At 25.4% G+C, this 14,324-nt stretch overlaps 2 protein-coding genes across 4 annotated transcripts in view; one reads left to right on the top strand and one right to left on the bottom strand.

Moving 5' to 3' along the window:
- The window catches only part of LOC126902472 (heterogeneous nuclear ribonucleoprotein K), a 96,290-nt gene that overhangs the window by 58,289 nt on the left and 23,677 nt on the right, over positions 1–14,324 (bottom strand). The window lies entirely within an intron of this gene.
- Positions 2,819–9,963, top strand: LOC126902569 (brain-specific homeobox protein homolog). 2 transcript variants are annotated; one of them, XM_050679977.1, is made up of 5 exons: positions 2,819–2,980; positions 7,650–7,803; positions 8,282–8,487; positions 9,358–9,490; positions 9,572–9,963. In XM_050679977.1, exons 1-5 carry the CDS (start codon positions 2,819–2,821, stop codon positions 9,901–9,903), a joined length of 987 nt encoding a protein of 328 aa, XP_050535934.1. In that variant the 3' UTR covers positions 9,904–9,963. The 2 variants fall into 2 exon arrangements, with proteins under 2 accessions (XP_050535934.1, XP_050535926.1); XM_050679969.1 differs by having other exon boundaries at positions 7,644–7,803; positions 9,572–9,958.

The raw sequence follows: 14,324 nt of genomic DNA on the forward strand, positions 1-14,324 counted from the left end.
TTATTATCTTTAGTTACACATTATTCTTGAATTTTTAACTATGTAATACTTTTTAAGTTCATCCCTTATGCCTTGGAGGGGGGTCAACTTTGTTTTTTTAAATGGTAACACATATTTTTAATTTAATAAAATGTTTGAGTTTTTAATTTAATGGTAAATGGCATTTGAATTTTTAATATAACTTAATTCGTTTATTAGATATAATCATTTAAAGTTTCAAATTTTTGAGTTAATATATAGGTATAATACTCTTCCCCACCCCGAAATTTATACGACAATCTAATTTTTCACGGAATATAGTACTTTTAGAAGGATTATGAACAAGATAAAAAAGGATATGTATTTTTAAATTCTATTTGAATTTAGTTTCTACCTCGGTCGTCCTTGTATACTTGTATAATGCTCAACTTTGATCTCAAATAGCAACTTCTAAATATTTTATATTTGATCTCAAAAATTGCAAAAGTTATTTTTACATTTGTACAATCAAAAAAGTGATGGATCTTGGAAAAAGTCGAAAATTTATAAAATAGCTGGCGCTCTCATTTTTATTATTATAATTGACATAAATTTTGTATTGAATCATAAGACTACTGTTTAAGGGATATACAATTTATAGTTATCAAACAATTATAAAAACGAAAATATTGGGTCAATTATAGGTCTTAACTGGCGCGTAAATTTCAAATATTCTATTTGATGTATTTTGTGATTCTATGTTAAAAATTGTAAGTTGTTTGAATGTTTTAATAATTTTGACTGATTATCTTAAAGATGGCATTTGTTTACTATTAAGTTAACCCGCTATAAACGATAAGACATCCGATTTAAAAGTCATCCGCCGCGAAAATGTCATTTATACTGGTAGCGATTACATTCAGCTATTGTAAACATGACCTTTGAGAGCCGCCGCCGTTTATTTTAAATGGCAACCTCAAAATTGTCAATTAGTGGCTACCATCCAACTAGATATTAAACTTCATTATAAAGGTTTTATTAACAGGAAATCAAGAAATAATGCGTAAAATATTGTTGCGTACAACACATTACAATAAAAATTATATAATAAATCAATTATTTTGTCATGAAAATATAAACAATCAATTTTATGAAAAAATTGAATTATGAGTTTTTCAATAAAACAATTTATTAAAAAAAAATTGTTTAAATTTATTTATTCATCTAGCCTGCGTATAATTTTTAATTGTAGTAGGTTCGCTAATTAAATTAAAAATCTATTGAGAAATAATAAAATATATAATCTAAGAAAATCTATTCTGGTTTTTATTAGAACATTTTAAACGTTTTAACTAACAGATTATTCCTGTTAAATTTTAATTCCAGACAGATAGTGAAATATTCCTCTACAAGTAGATAGCGGATCGGAACAAAAATCACGATCGTCCATTGTAAAACCCCTTAGTCTTCAGCGTTCATTAAATATACACTTCATACAGATAAAGCACGCAATAAAACACTCGATAAAACTAATGTTTACATAGACGTCTGTTATTTTACAAATTAAATTACACAGTGGTGATACAGCGATGAAACAATTAGTGTCTAAGAGCTATTCGTTCCCATCAATTAAAAGAGAAAAAATGTAATTATGTTTAGCAAATTCATAAAAAAGAATATTATGCTACTTTAAAATGTAATAATAATTAATATTTATAATAATTCTTGTTATAATTATTATAATCTTCAAAACTTAATGTTTCAAAATTCAAAATCATCTGGACAAAATTTATGATCAATGATATATCATTGGCCGTTGTAAAACCATCAACGATATATTATATCGATATAAAGCACAAGGAACCATTTAACTAAAAGATGTTCAGTTTTTCTTCTGTATAAAACAATGTATGTTTATTGCCTATTATATTTCAATTCATTTATTTTGTTAGATATAACTAGTATAGATTATATTATATTATAGAGTATATTTGAAAATTTCCAAGAAATTCTTGCACAGTTATCAATTTGTTAATTTTAATTAAGTTGAGTAAAATTATACCAAAAGCATATTATTCATTTTGATTAATCTCACTCACAATAGTTTAACAGATATTATATATATATAAAGTTTTTAAAATCTGATTTTAGAACTTTCAGCTAGCTCTCTTAATTGAAAATTGTAATTACACAAAAGTATACAATACTAAAGTACGATAATACAGTTATTTTTGTATTTATAAATCAATTTATTTTGAAACATTTCACAAAAAAATTTAATTAAACCATTACAACAAAGAAAAAGTCTGATTAAGTAATTCTAAGGTTAGTGTGATTTCATTGAGAAAATAATAATCATTTTGCACCTAAAAATCATATTTTACTCTTTAATTCAAGCTGATTTTATTAGTTTTACCAAAGAATTCATAACGACGCGACAAAACCTTTCAAACGTATTACTACGAACTATCAACTTTTCCGTCCCTTCTACAAACCGTTACCATCCTAATTGTCGACAATCCAAACTTGTTTAAAAGGTATAACAGATAAATGTTCAGCTCTTCAGTGTACGCCCGGACTGGTGTTCAAGTATGGCCACCCCTCGACACCAATGAGGTGGCGCCAGTACTAATCGATAGACCAATGGAAATCAGTCCAGGGGGCGGATATTCGCAAAGGGCTGCTGTAAATGACACAGTAATTCATCCATCCGACGATTCCTGGTGGTCTACCACCTAAGCACCGTGTAAATCTTTGAACAATTTGTTGGGGGCACAGTCGTCATACGACCTCGTTAACGTTTAACTGGAATACGCGCAAAGTTCAACAGGCTGTCACGTTACTACTAAGCAGCAAGAAAATGCCAGAAAATCAAAAGAAATCATCTCCAGGTCATTCCACATCATTTCTCATTGAAGATATACTATTTCGAACAAAAAACAGCCGACCTAATCCAGAAATGTATTCGCTTGATCGCATCAAAACTTCGCGTATCATGACTGAACACATATCTGGAGAACACGTAAGTATTTTTAAACGTTTAATTTAAGTTAAATTAAAAATATCCGTACAAAAATCATTTTTTTTTTAAATTCAAATTCCAAAACTATGAAATACATTTTTTTTAACTTTTCCATTGTTTAATACATTTTATATGACATATATTTATACCATATTTTCTTAACGAATGGAAAACACATTCAAGTAAAATATATAATACCATAATAGTACAATATTCGTTATAACATTTTTTTTTTTTGAAAATTTAAAAGTAAAACCAGTATCATAAAAAATGTGCGTAATAAATATTCAAAACACATGAGCAAGGATGATCCTAAAGATAATTTTAAGGAGGTGAGGAGAAATTGTTGACTACTGTTAATGATAAATTTGCTGAAAAGTACAAAAATGAGTAAAAATACAAAAGTATGATAGACGAATAAATACTTTGAATTAAATTTAGTGAGAAATTGATATTGAATAATTTAGTATTATAACTTTTATGAAGAAATTATAAAAAGTAATAAAGTTGTTGAATACAAAGTGAATCTTTTAATATTAACTACTCGATTACTCTTAAAATAATAATTACATTAAAAAAATTCTTTTTGATATTTTTTAATTTTATAGATTTCTCAATTTATTAATTATACATTTTTTTTATAATTAATCTCTTATACCTCATAAGGGTGTCAACTTTATTTTTTTTAAATAAGTAATAGAATTAACATTTTTAAATTTAGAGTGGAAGAAGAGCGCGGTAGAGCAATGGGTAATGATAAAAATAACATAACCAACATTTCACCTTCACAGTACATTCTAAAATAGTTATAACCTACGCAATAATAGGTCAAAATTTGTCATGGACCAGTCTTTTGGTTAATTAGATCATTTTTCATTTTATAAGCTAGTTTAATATGTATATTCCCATTATAAAATAAAATTGTCACCCATATAAGGTATAAGGGTTGAATTAAAAAAAAAAACTTATTAATTAATAAATTGAGAAATATATAAAATTAAAAAGTACCAAAGAGAATTTTCTTTTTAGTAGCCATCCTGTGATTATTAAAAAAAGCATGCTTTAATTCGTTACCTGAATTTATCATAAATTATTGATAGCTAACATTTTTATGAAAACGTCAGCCTCCTTCCTATTAATATACATATTAGATTGACATAAAAAGTTGCATATATTCTCCCTAAAAATATTTATAACTAACACTAAATCATTATTATAATTTTTTTTTTTTAGGAGTAAAATAGGGTAATTACCCCTCTAAAATATGGATAAATTAATTTTAAAAATATTGAAATAGAAGATTATAATATAAAAAATGGTGATTTGTTAAAACAAAATATTTTTTTATTTTATAATAAATAATATAAACTTTAATTTAGCACATGTTTAAATACGCAGTATTTCCGGGACATTTTCAAAAGATAACTTTTTGTACAAAACTTGCTTTTTTAAATCGCTCTCTGTGGGCAGGTAAAAAGACAGATTTTCAAAAGATTAACAACAAATTAAAGTTAAAAACCTAAGAAATTTTATAAAAAAAGTTATTTGATTCGTTTATTTTTTGAAAGTTATGACAGTTTAAAAAAATGTCAACATTTATTGATTGTATAAATCATAATTTTCCCCATTTACGGGGACGACAGAAATTCTTTCAATTTTCAAAGGCAATGTCTTCAACTAGATATTATTTGTGATCTTTTGACGTATTATTTAAAGAAAACGGCCCTGCAAGAGCAGAGAAACAGTGACGATATGCAAAAAAAAAACACATCGTACTAAAATTTCTTAGCTTCGCATCAAAGCTAAAATAATGATTTTAAAACAGTTTTCTTGATAATATTAAACTTGTGATTTCTAAATACAAAATAGATGTATAGAATGCTCTATTTATCATAATCCAGTCATTTAATTACAAAATAAAATAATTATTAGAATGTTTTTGTTTTAGTTACATATATTTCTTGATTTAACAATTACTTAATACTTTTTTGGATTCATTTCTTATATTTTATATGAAATAAACAACTTTATTTTTAAATGGTAACTTGCATATTTAATTGCATATAAAATAAAAAATGATTACCGGATAACAACTTTTAGATCAATAACGAGTATCACAAATGTGTTGAAACAGAGTCAAAATATTGTGTATTGTATGAACAATTTAACAAACTTAATAATTCTCATTTGAATTACATTATTTTCTATTCATGTGAAAACTTTAATTTGATGTGAATCATTGAATTTGTGTAACATTCGCCATGTTGATTGGTCAACATTGATTGTAGTGCTTGAAAATTATATTTTTTATTGTTGTCAAAAACAACGACGACAATATCTTTTACCTTCGTCACTTTTTATTACGAAACAAAAAATTTTCAATAAGTAAAGTGACTGGTCTGAAAATATTGGAAAAACTTTTTGTGGATAATTTTTCGGTAAGACTAAAAATAGTCTTACATATCTAAACTTATATGACATTGCCTATGAAAAAATGCTGACCAAATTGTCATTTACAGTTAAGTGGAATTATTGTTATATATCNTTGTGTGCCTACTTAATCTATGTACTCATAAAATTTAATTCTAAACCTGATTTATTTTTGGTGAATTTATTAGATTCCTACCTTGATATTTTCTGCGATACTCTTAAATAAATAGATGTTGTATTTTGTGAACAAATATAATTGTGTTGACGGCGGATCACTTCTTGCATATATTTCGTAGTGTGGAATGATCGAGCGCAGTGAGTGCCTCTGTAAATATCTGATTGCATCTGTCCCAGAATGTTCTTTATTTTTGGCTTTTTATATTAAATTTGATCGTAGTTCAAAGGCAAAAAGTAATCCGCGACGCCACCGTTATTTCTTTATTAATCGTAATTTATTACATATTATTTATTACATTTTCATCAATAATGATCTACATATTATAAAATACTATCATATCTTATATAATAATTTAGACATAGTTTATTACCCTACATTTTATGTGCTACCATTACATATTGTTTATTATTTCCTGTTTCTATTATATAATTAATATATACTCTTTTTATACGAAATTTCATTAGTATTTTTAAACATTTAAAAGGTACATATATATATCTGATTTTTATTGGTATACATTTTATTTTGTGTAATTGATTGATTGAAGTCTTAAATAATACATTATGACATTAATGATGTACTATGTATATCATTACAATCATTAGTGTATAATTCAACTTTTTGTGACTCGTTTTTTTGGAAATTTTTATACCTAGGTGAAAGAAAGATTGTGACCGTGAAATTTCTAATGATAAAAATGGTTTTACACCCTTATTTAGTATACAGGGTGTTCAGTAAGTTAGGAAACAGTTAAATTGTTACAAACAATGAGTACAATAGAATTTCGTTTCCTTATTTACTGAACACTCTGTATAGGGTAAACCGAAAAATTATGTAATAGTTGATAAATCAATATACAGAGTGTTCAGTAAATAAGGAAACGAATTTCTATTGTACTCATTGTTTGTAACAATTTAACTGTTTCCTAACTTACTGATCACCCTTTATATATGTAACTAAAAAATATATATCTATAATTATTATATCAATTGTAAGTTATAATGGATCACTCTGTATACTTTTACAAAAGAATTCTTGAAAATTAATTAAGAAATTGTTCTCTTTTTCTGCAAATATCGATTTAATTATGTATTAAAAGGATATTAAGAAATAATTTATCTCTGAAAGCGAGAAAATGAATAGCGATATGATTTAACGTTTAAACTTTGTAAGTATAATTAAATTACCAAATTTTATTATAAACACTCTAACAGCTATTAATTGATATTTAATATTGATTTTTTTTCAATTTTTTCCTCGGAAATAAATATTTAAAAAAACGTAGTATTTTTCTGGTAGTTATAAAAATATTTTTAAAAAAATAGTTAAAATAATGTTTTGAATAATCATATTTTTCAGGAAATAAGGAATAATTTCACATTAACGTACTTAATCATATCAAAGAATATTTTAGTTTCCTTAAAACAGCTTACTGATTATTATAGATAAATAATTTTATATAATCAAATGACTGAATAATACATTTAAGTAAAATTCAAACTTTATTTGTTATATATTTACAATATTTATTTTATAAACCTAAACGTATATTTAAGAATTCTTTTTACATTAAAATAACTTTTGTTTGATTTGTTTATTATATAGATTAATTATTCACAAGAGTCTTTTGACAAAAATGTAAAAGCTAATTACTACTAATAATATTTTCTATCATAAAAAAATGTAATAATTAGTCAATGATTTAAATAAATAATAAAATACACTTGAATTAAACTCTTTTTCTTTTTTTAACAATTTTGAGTTTGTATAGTTTTATTGATTAAGGTTAAAATATCGACTAAAATAATTTTTTAAATAATTAAAACACTAAAAATTGGTTATGAAATTCAATGGAAAAATATGTTACAATTTTTATGGAATCTATTCAGTGGCGCAACTAAAAAATTATTTTAATTCTCTCCTAATTTCCTCAGGTTACACTACTAATTTAATCACATATACACTACAACAATATTCTCTTAACATAAAAAAATAAATACAGTGTTATAATTTTAAAAATAATAATCATTACAGAGTTAACTTATTGATGCTTAGTTTCAGGTAACTAATCAAGAAAGAATTCGTAACCAAATAACACAAAGTCCAGAATGCTTTTCAATGTTACCATCAGCTATGGCTTCTGCTTATTTATCATATCCGACTCACTACATGCATAAAAGTTCTATAGCTGAACCATTTTTCATTACACCGCAAGGTATTTAAAAAAAATTATTTTATCTTTTTGAGTTAGGAGAGAAAATTTTTAATATAAGAAGAATATACCCTACCCCAAATATGTTATTATTGAAGTGATTATAATATAGGCACTAAAAAGTGAAAACAATTTTAATCTATATATTTTTAGAAAGTTATAACAAGGTCAAGTAAAATAAATATTAAAATTAACCGAACTCAATAATTGCAATTTTTCGAGGATTTCTCGCATTTATTGATACCGATAAATTTTTTTTCAAATGTTGGGGATAATATTTTTATCTAAATACAATTTTTTATATTTAAAACTTATCGTTGAACAAAATTTGACGAGTAGATCTGAGTGTTTATAATAACAGATATAAAATTATGCATGATAGTAAAATTTTTCAACTTTTCATCGAACTAAAATAATGTGAATTGTAATCTAGAAATATGGTCATTTTTTATATAAATGATTAAATTCTGAATGTCTCTAGGAATGCCTTTCAGTAGTATCTGGGCTTCTCGCAATGAATATGGACATAATCAAATGAGTTCGAGACTGTGTCGTAGGCGAAAAGCTAGAACAGTTTTTTCTGACCAACAACTCACTGGTTTAGAAAAGAGATTTGAAGTACAAAGATACCTAAGCACACCTGAAAGAGTTGAATTGGCTACAGAATTAAGACTATCTGAAACACAGGTATCTATATGGTGTAATTATTTTAACGCTAGCCACTCGGTTTCTCATGAAATAATTTATTTGCTATTCTTAGTTTCATATGTGTTACTGTTTATTTATTTTTAATGACAATATACCATGCTTAACAAATAGAAAATTATTTCATTAAGAAAATGACAGGTCAATAACAACTTTTGAACCAATAATTCAGAAGTTTATTAACAATTAAAAGTAATGGTAAATTTTATATAAATAAATTCATAATACAGACTATATAGCTTTCATATAGTTTAAATTCATACCTTAACTTGGTCAAAAGTACATAATATATTTTTGGTTATTTGATCAAATAGTATATCCTTAACTTATATCAAGTTTTAGGTTAAAATAAAAGTGTATAATATAGAGATAAATCATTTATTTAGATAATACTATTATTGTAATTACAATTATTTTGTAAGTAGATAATATTATTAAATAACCTACAAACAATTCATTCATATTTAAATTCAAAACAGAAATTAGAAGTTTTCATTAATAGTATATTAAATAAACATTGAACTTTAATGTCTTCTGGAAATTTTCATTTTTGAGGCTTAAATAAGGAGTTGATCTAGAATTATTCTATAAAAGGATCAGAAAAATACATTTTTAAAAGTTGAATTATATTCTTGGACCTGATAGACCTCTTTTTTTACTCTAAAAACTGTTTTCTGATTCGATTAACACTTCTAAAGGGAGGTGCTAAAATATCCAAGCACCCTCCTCCAAGATTTGTCTCTGAGTTACACTATTTGGCCTATCAAATAGAAATATTTTATAGGACATATTTAAAAAAAATATATTTTTTAATTTTAATAAGTAATGATTTCACTTGATAATTTTCCAAAGGTGAAAACATGGTTTCAAAATCGTCGCATGAAGCATAAAAAACAGTTGCGTAAAGTCTCTGACGATCCAATGGTAACAGAAGGAGAAAAGTCGACGCACAGACACCAAAATGTTAATAAATCAATATCGACTGGTACGCTGATATCTTTTTATTATACTTAATAACAACATACAGCATATTTGCAATTGATATTTTTGTGTTTTTACGTATAAGATTATCCGGTAGATTTTTCATCAAAAAGTTCAACCCAAGTAGCAAACACTTCGGTAGACACGGGCGTTGTGATAGGAATAGACCGGAAAGTTAGAACGGAAACTCAACCTGTTGGCATTAACAGCGATTATAGACAACGACATTACGCCCTAAGTGACTCTTCGGAACTAGATGATGATGAAGACTGTGACGAAGATGCCAATACTTGTGTAGAAGATGATGACGGTGACGAGGGTGACATCATTGACATCGTAGGTGACCACTCTCAACATGTCATTATTAATGATAACATAGTTCAAAGACACAATTATGAACAGCAAAAATTCTTTTAAAGTGTTACATGTGATGTAAACTACTATTTTTTATGAAATTTAGCACTAATATTAGATTTTTAAATAATTTTAATGTTTTTAATTATAGATACAAATTTTTATGTATCTAAGGATTAAAATTAAAGAATTATTTCATACCAAAACAACATGATTATCATGAACTGTAAATTTCTAGTAGGTTAAAATATACACTTCTTTAAAAAAAAATAACTCGACATCAGTAAAATTAATCGATAATGTTAGTTAAACATTTTAAATCAATAATCCAAGATAAAAAAGGGTTTAATTTCTCCAATGAAAATTGTGAATAAGAACTAAATTAAAAACAAAATAAAATAGTGATAAAGGAATTAACACTTTCAACCAAGCGTGAGAACCATATATACATGGGAGCCTAAGATAAATAATCTAATTAAACTAATCTCTAGTCAACTCTTGCATATATATCAAGTTACCACGAGTTATACTTTTTTACTGAAATTATTTTAAGAAATGAAAATAAATCGTAATGTAGTCTTGGCAAATTTTTTTGGGCACCATCAAACTATTATACAATTTTCCTACTAGTTATATAACTTGATCAAGATATTTTAAAATTATATAAGTTTCTTTTTTATACGAGGCATAATAACGGTAATACAAAATAATAAATAGATTATTGATATGTTTAATAATACTAGAGCATAGATAAAAATATATGTAGAAATTTACGATGAAGAAAATAATCATGTAAAATAATTAATTAAATATTTTTAATGATTTTTCTGTATAGTATAAAACAGATTTTTCTGTGGCGGCCTTTAGTCTAGTGAATCAATTTTGTAAGTACTATTTCTATTTAATTAGATACTAATCAATTGTGTACATTAAAAGTGGTTGAAGTTATATCCCACAATTAATGTTGTATAAAATTTTAAGTATTATCATGTAAGATGTTTGTTTAAAATTATGCTTTCTAAATAAAACAGGTTTGTCTTCCAATTTCATTACTATTATTAATAAGTTTTAAAAACTATATGTTCTATAAAAACCAAAAAAAATAAATATATCTTAATTTTACCAAAAAATTTCTGTAAATTTTTGAGAAGAGCAAAAATAAAGTCATAAACTTCTATTCCCTTAATAATTAAACAAAAAAAATAACGGTAGTACAGTGGGGTCGTGCCACCGTATGGAAGTGGCATAGTTGGGACAAGTATAGATGATATCTGACAGTGACTAAAATCATAATCATAAGAAACGCTTCGATGCAAATCTATAGATAGTGTTTAATTTTAAAAAATTGGTGGATTATTCCAAAAGCTACATGATCTGCTATTTCCTTATTAATATCCTAATTAAGATAAAGTATATCAAATGAAAAAGGGATTATTAAAAAATATTATTTCTCATAAAAAAATTGTGTTGATCTATACACTTTTCAATAAGTTATAGCATTATAAAGTTAAAAATGTAAAAAAGAAAATCGAGAAATTTCACACAAAAATAGCATTTGGTAGCCATTTTCACCGTGAAGACAAAATAAAGTCCGAATTTTTTTTTTCCATAATAAAGTATATTACATTAGCTATAATTTAAAATATATATACAAGTGTCAGTGTTTCCGGAACACTTTCAAAAGTTAATTTTTTGTGAAAAAGTTGTCATTTTGAATCCCCTTCTGTGGGCAGGTAAAAGGTCAGATTTACAAAAAAAAAATATCAAATGGCAGGTAAAGACATATGCATCTATGAAAAAAAATATATTGATTTGTTCATTTTTGAAAAAGTTATAGCAGTTGTAAGTGAAAAAAATTTCGAAAATTAGCGATTTTTAAATTTGTAATTTTTTTGGAGAATTCCCTCATTTACGGGAAACGAGAAAATGTAAATATAAAGAATAATTTTTTTACAAAAATCTTTTTTTTTTAATAACTTTAATGTCCGTTTTCATTGTGAAGACAAAATAAAGTCCAAATTTTTTTTTTATTATTATTAAGTATATTACATAAGCTTTAATTTAAGGTATATATAAAGTGTCAATATTTCCGGAACACTTTCAAAAGTTAATTTTTGTGAAAAAGTTGTCATTTTGAATCCCCTCTGTAGGTGGGTGAATGGTAAAGAGTCAATTGTTCACAAAAGTATATCAAATGATAGGTAAATACCTAGGTATCTATATAAAATAAATTATATTGATTTGTTAATTTTTAAAAAAGGTATGGCAGTTTTAACAAATAAAAATTGAAAAAAAGTGTCGAAAATTACCGATTTTAAAAATTGAAGTTTTTTTGAGCATTTCACTCATTTACGGGTAACGAAGTAATTTTTTTTCAATTTTTGAGGTTTATTTCTTCGACTAAATATAATTTGTGATCTTTTGATGTATTGTTTATAAAAATCGGTCCAGTGAGAGCTGAGAAAAAGTGATAACAGACACAAAAAAAATTTTAAAAAAACATCATAATAAAATTAATACCTTCTCAGCTTCGCATCGAAGCTAAAATATACACTTAATTATTAACAAAATAAAAATATTTATAGTCGATTAGATGTTGACTATTCAATTACACTTGATATTATTTTCAATGGATTATCAGATATACGATAAAATCTAAATCTAAAAAATAAACTGCTACCGTTATCTCCTGTACTTTTCATTTAAAGGTAATTAAATATTTAGTTAGATAACCGAAAATATATTTTAAGGATAGACAATATTTTTATAAATATATTTTTAAAATATTAATATGAGTTATATCATATTGTGAATGTATACCGTCGTATATACACAAAAAATAATTTAATTTAATTTAATTAAATTTAAAAATTTAAAAAGGTTTGTCGAAAAATTTAATTAATTTCAAAAAATGATTTTTTAACCATACACTTTGTTAAAGTCTATACTCTTTCAATATTTATTACGCTCTCTGCAAAACACAATCTACTTTGATATAATTTAATTATTTTTGATAGAGTTGTGTAGGGGTTACCAACCTTTTAAGGGTACTTAGTAGTAAAGTAGTATCAATTATTATAATAATTCAAGGGGTGTGGAGCGAAATAGATTCATTACCTGTTTATAATAATATTAGATTTAACATCAATAAGTGACACGTGTAACGTATTCGTCTAATAATAAATTGTAACCACCTTATCTGATGTACGTCGATCAGATCTTGATATCTCCCAGTAATGTTCATCTACATTATTTTGTTCAGCCCTTCACATTACTACCCTATAGTTCATTGAATTGTTAAAACTTCATAACATTCCGACAACAGTGTTGTATGTAACAAATAAATATTACACTGCAGATGCAATGTATTTTTGCATGCATGCTTATCTTATTTTACACTTGTAATACATTTTTTATTTGTTGATCGAACTTTAAAATTATACACTTAGATAAATAAAATATTTAGTTTGTATTTATATATCGTTAGAAGTAGAAAATATTATTCGTTCTAAAAAAACTACGTTTCCTAGATGGGTTGTTATTGTCGTTATTATTGACCTTTAGCAATACAAATTTATTAAACAAAAAAAATTTAACACAGAATAATAGTTTTCTAAAGTGACTATAAAATTTTATGACATTTTGTAATTATTCATTTGAAGCAGACACGTTGCTGGAATTTCGAGTTACAAAACATAAGTAACTAGAGGAACTTAAAACACTCAAAATGCATGAAATGTTTTACAAAAAGTTAGATTGATTACGATTATTTAGCATCCCTAAAATATCATTCTCAATACGAAATACCATCAAGTTTGATCACTTACCTACAATGTAATTTTAAAAAAATTGGGAAGGAGATATACACACCTCATGGACTTTCCCTGAATACACTGAATCGGATTACACTACAAACAAAATAAAAAAAAACCCAGCACAGGGGGGTCGCAGCACAGTGGTGACGTGGTATAGATGGATGAAGTATAATGATATCTGACAGTGATTAAAATCACTATCAAAAAAAAACGCTTCGATGCAAATCTTTAGATAGTGTTTAATTTTAAAAAATTGAAGGATTATTCCAAAAGCTACATGATCTGCTATTTCCTTATTAATATCCTAATTAAGATAAAGTATATCAAATGAAAAAGGGATTATTAAAAAATATTATTTCTCATAAAAAAATTGTGTTGATCTATACACTTTTCAATAAGTTATAGCATTATAAAGTTAAAAATGTAAAAAAGAAAATCGAGAAATTTCACACAAAAATAGCATTTGGTAGCCATTTTCACCGTGAAGACAAAATAAAGTCCGAATTTTTTTTTTCCATAATAAAGTATATTACATTAGCTATAATTTAAAATATATATACAAGTGTCAGTGTTTCCGGAACACTTTCAAAAGTTAATTTTTTGTGAAAAAGTTGTCATTTTGAATCCCCTTCTGTGGGCAGGTAAAAGGTCAGATTTACAAAAAAAAAA

Source organism: Daktulosphaira vitifoliae, unplaced genomic scaffold (genome assembly GCF_025091365.1).
Source record: "Daktulosphaira vitifoliae isolate Bord-2020 unplaced genomic scaffold, ASM2509136v1 Scaffold_1, whole genome shotgun sequence".
In the NCBI taxonomy this organism is placed as follows: Eukaryota; Metazoa; Arthropoda; class Insecta; order Hemiptera; family Phylloxeridae; genus Daktulosphaira; species Daktulosphaira vitifoliae.

Excerpts from the sequence above, each read along its gene's own strand:
- LOC126902569 (XM_050679969.1), top strand. The coding sequence starts at position 2,819 with ATGCCAGAAAATCAAAAGAAATCATCTCCAGGTCATTCCACATCATTT. Across the intron at positions 8,488-9,357 it reads TAAGACTATCTGAAACACAG|GTGAAAACATGGTTTCAAAA; the intron begins GTATCTATATGG and ends AATTTTCCAAAG. Across the intron at positions 9,491-9,571 it reads TAATAAATCAATATCGACTG|ATTATCCGGTAGATTTTTCA; the intron begins GTACGCTGATAT and ends TTTACGTATAAG.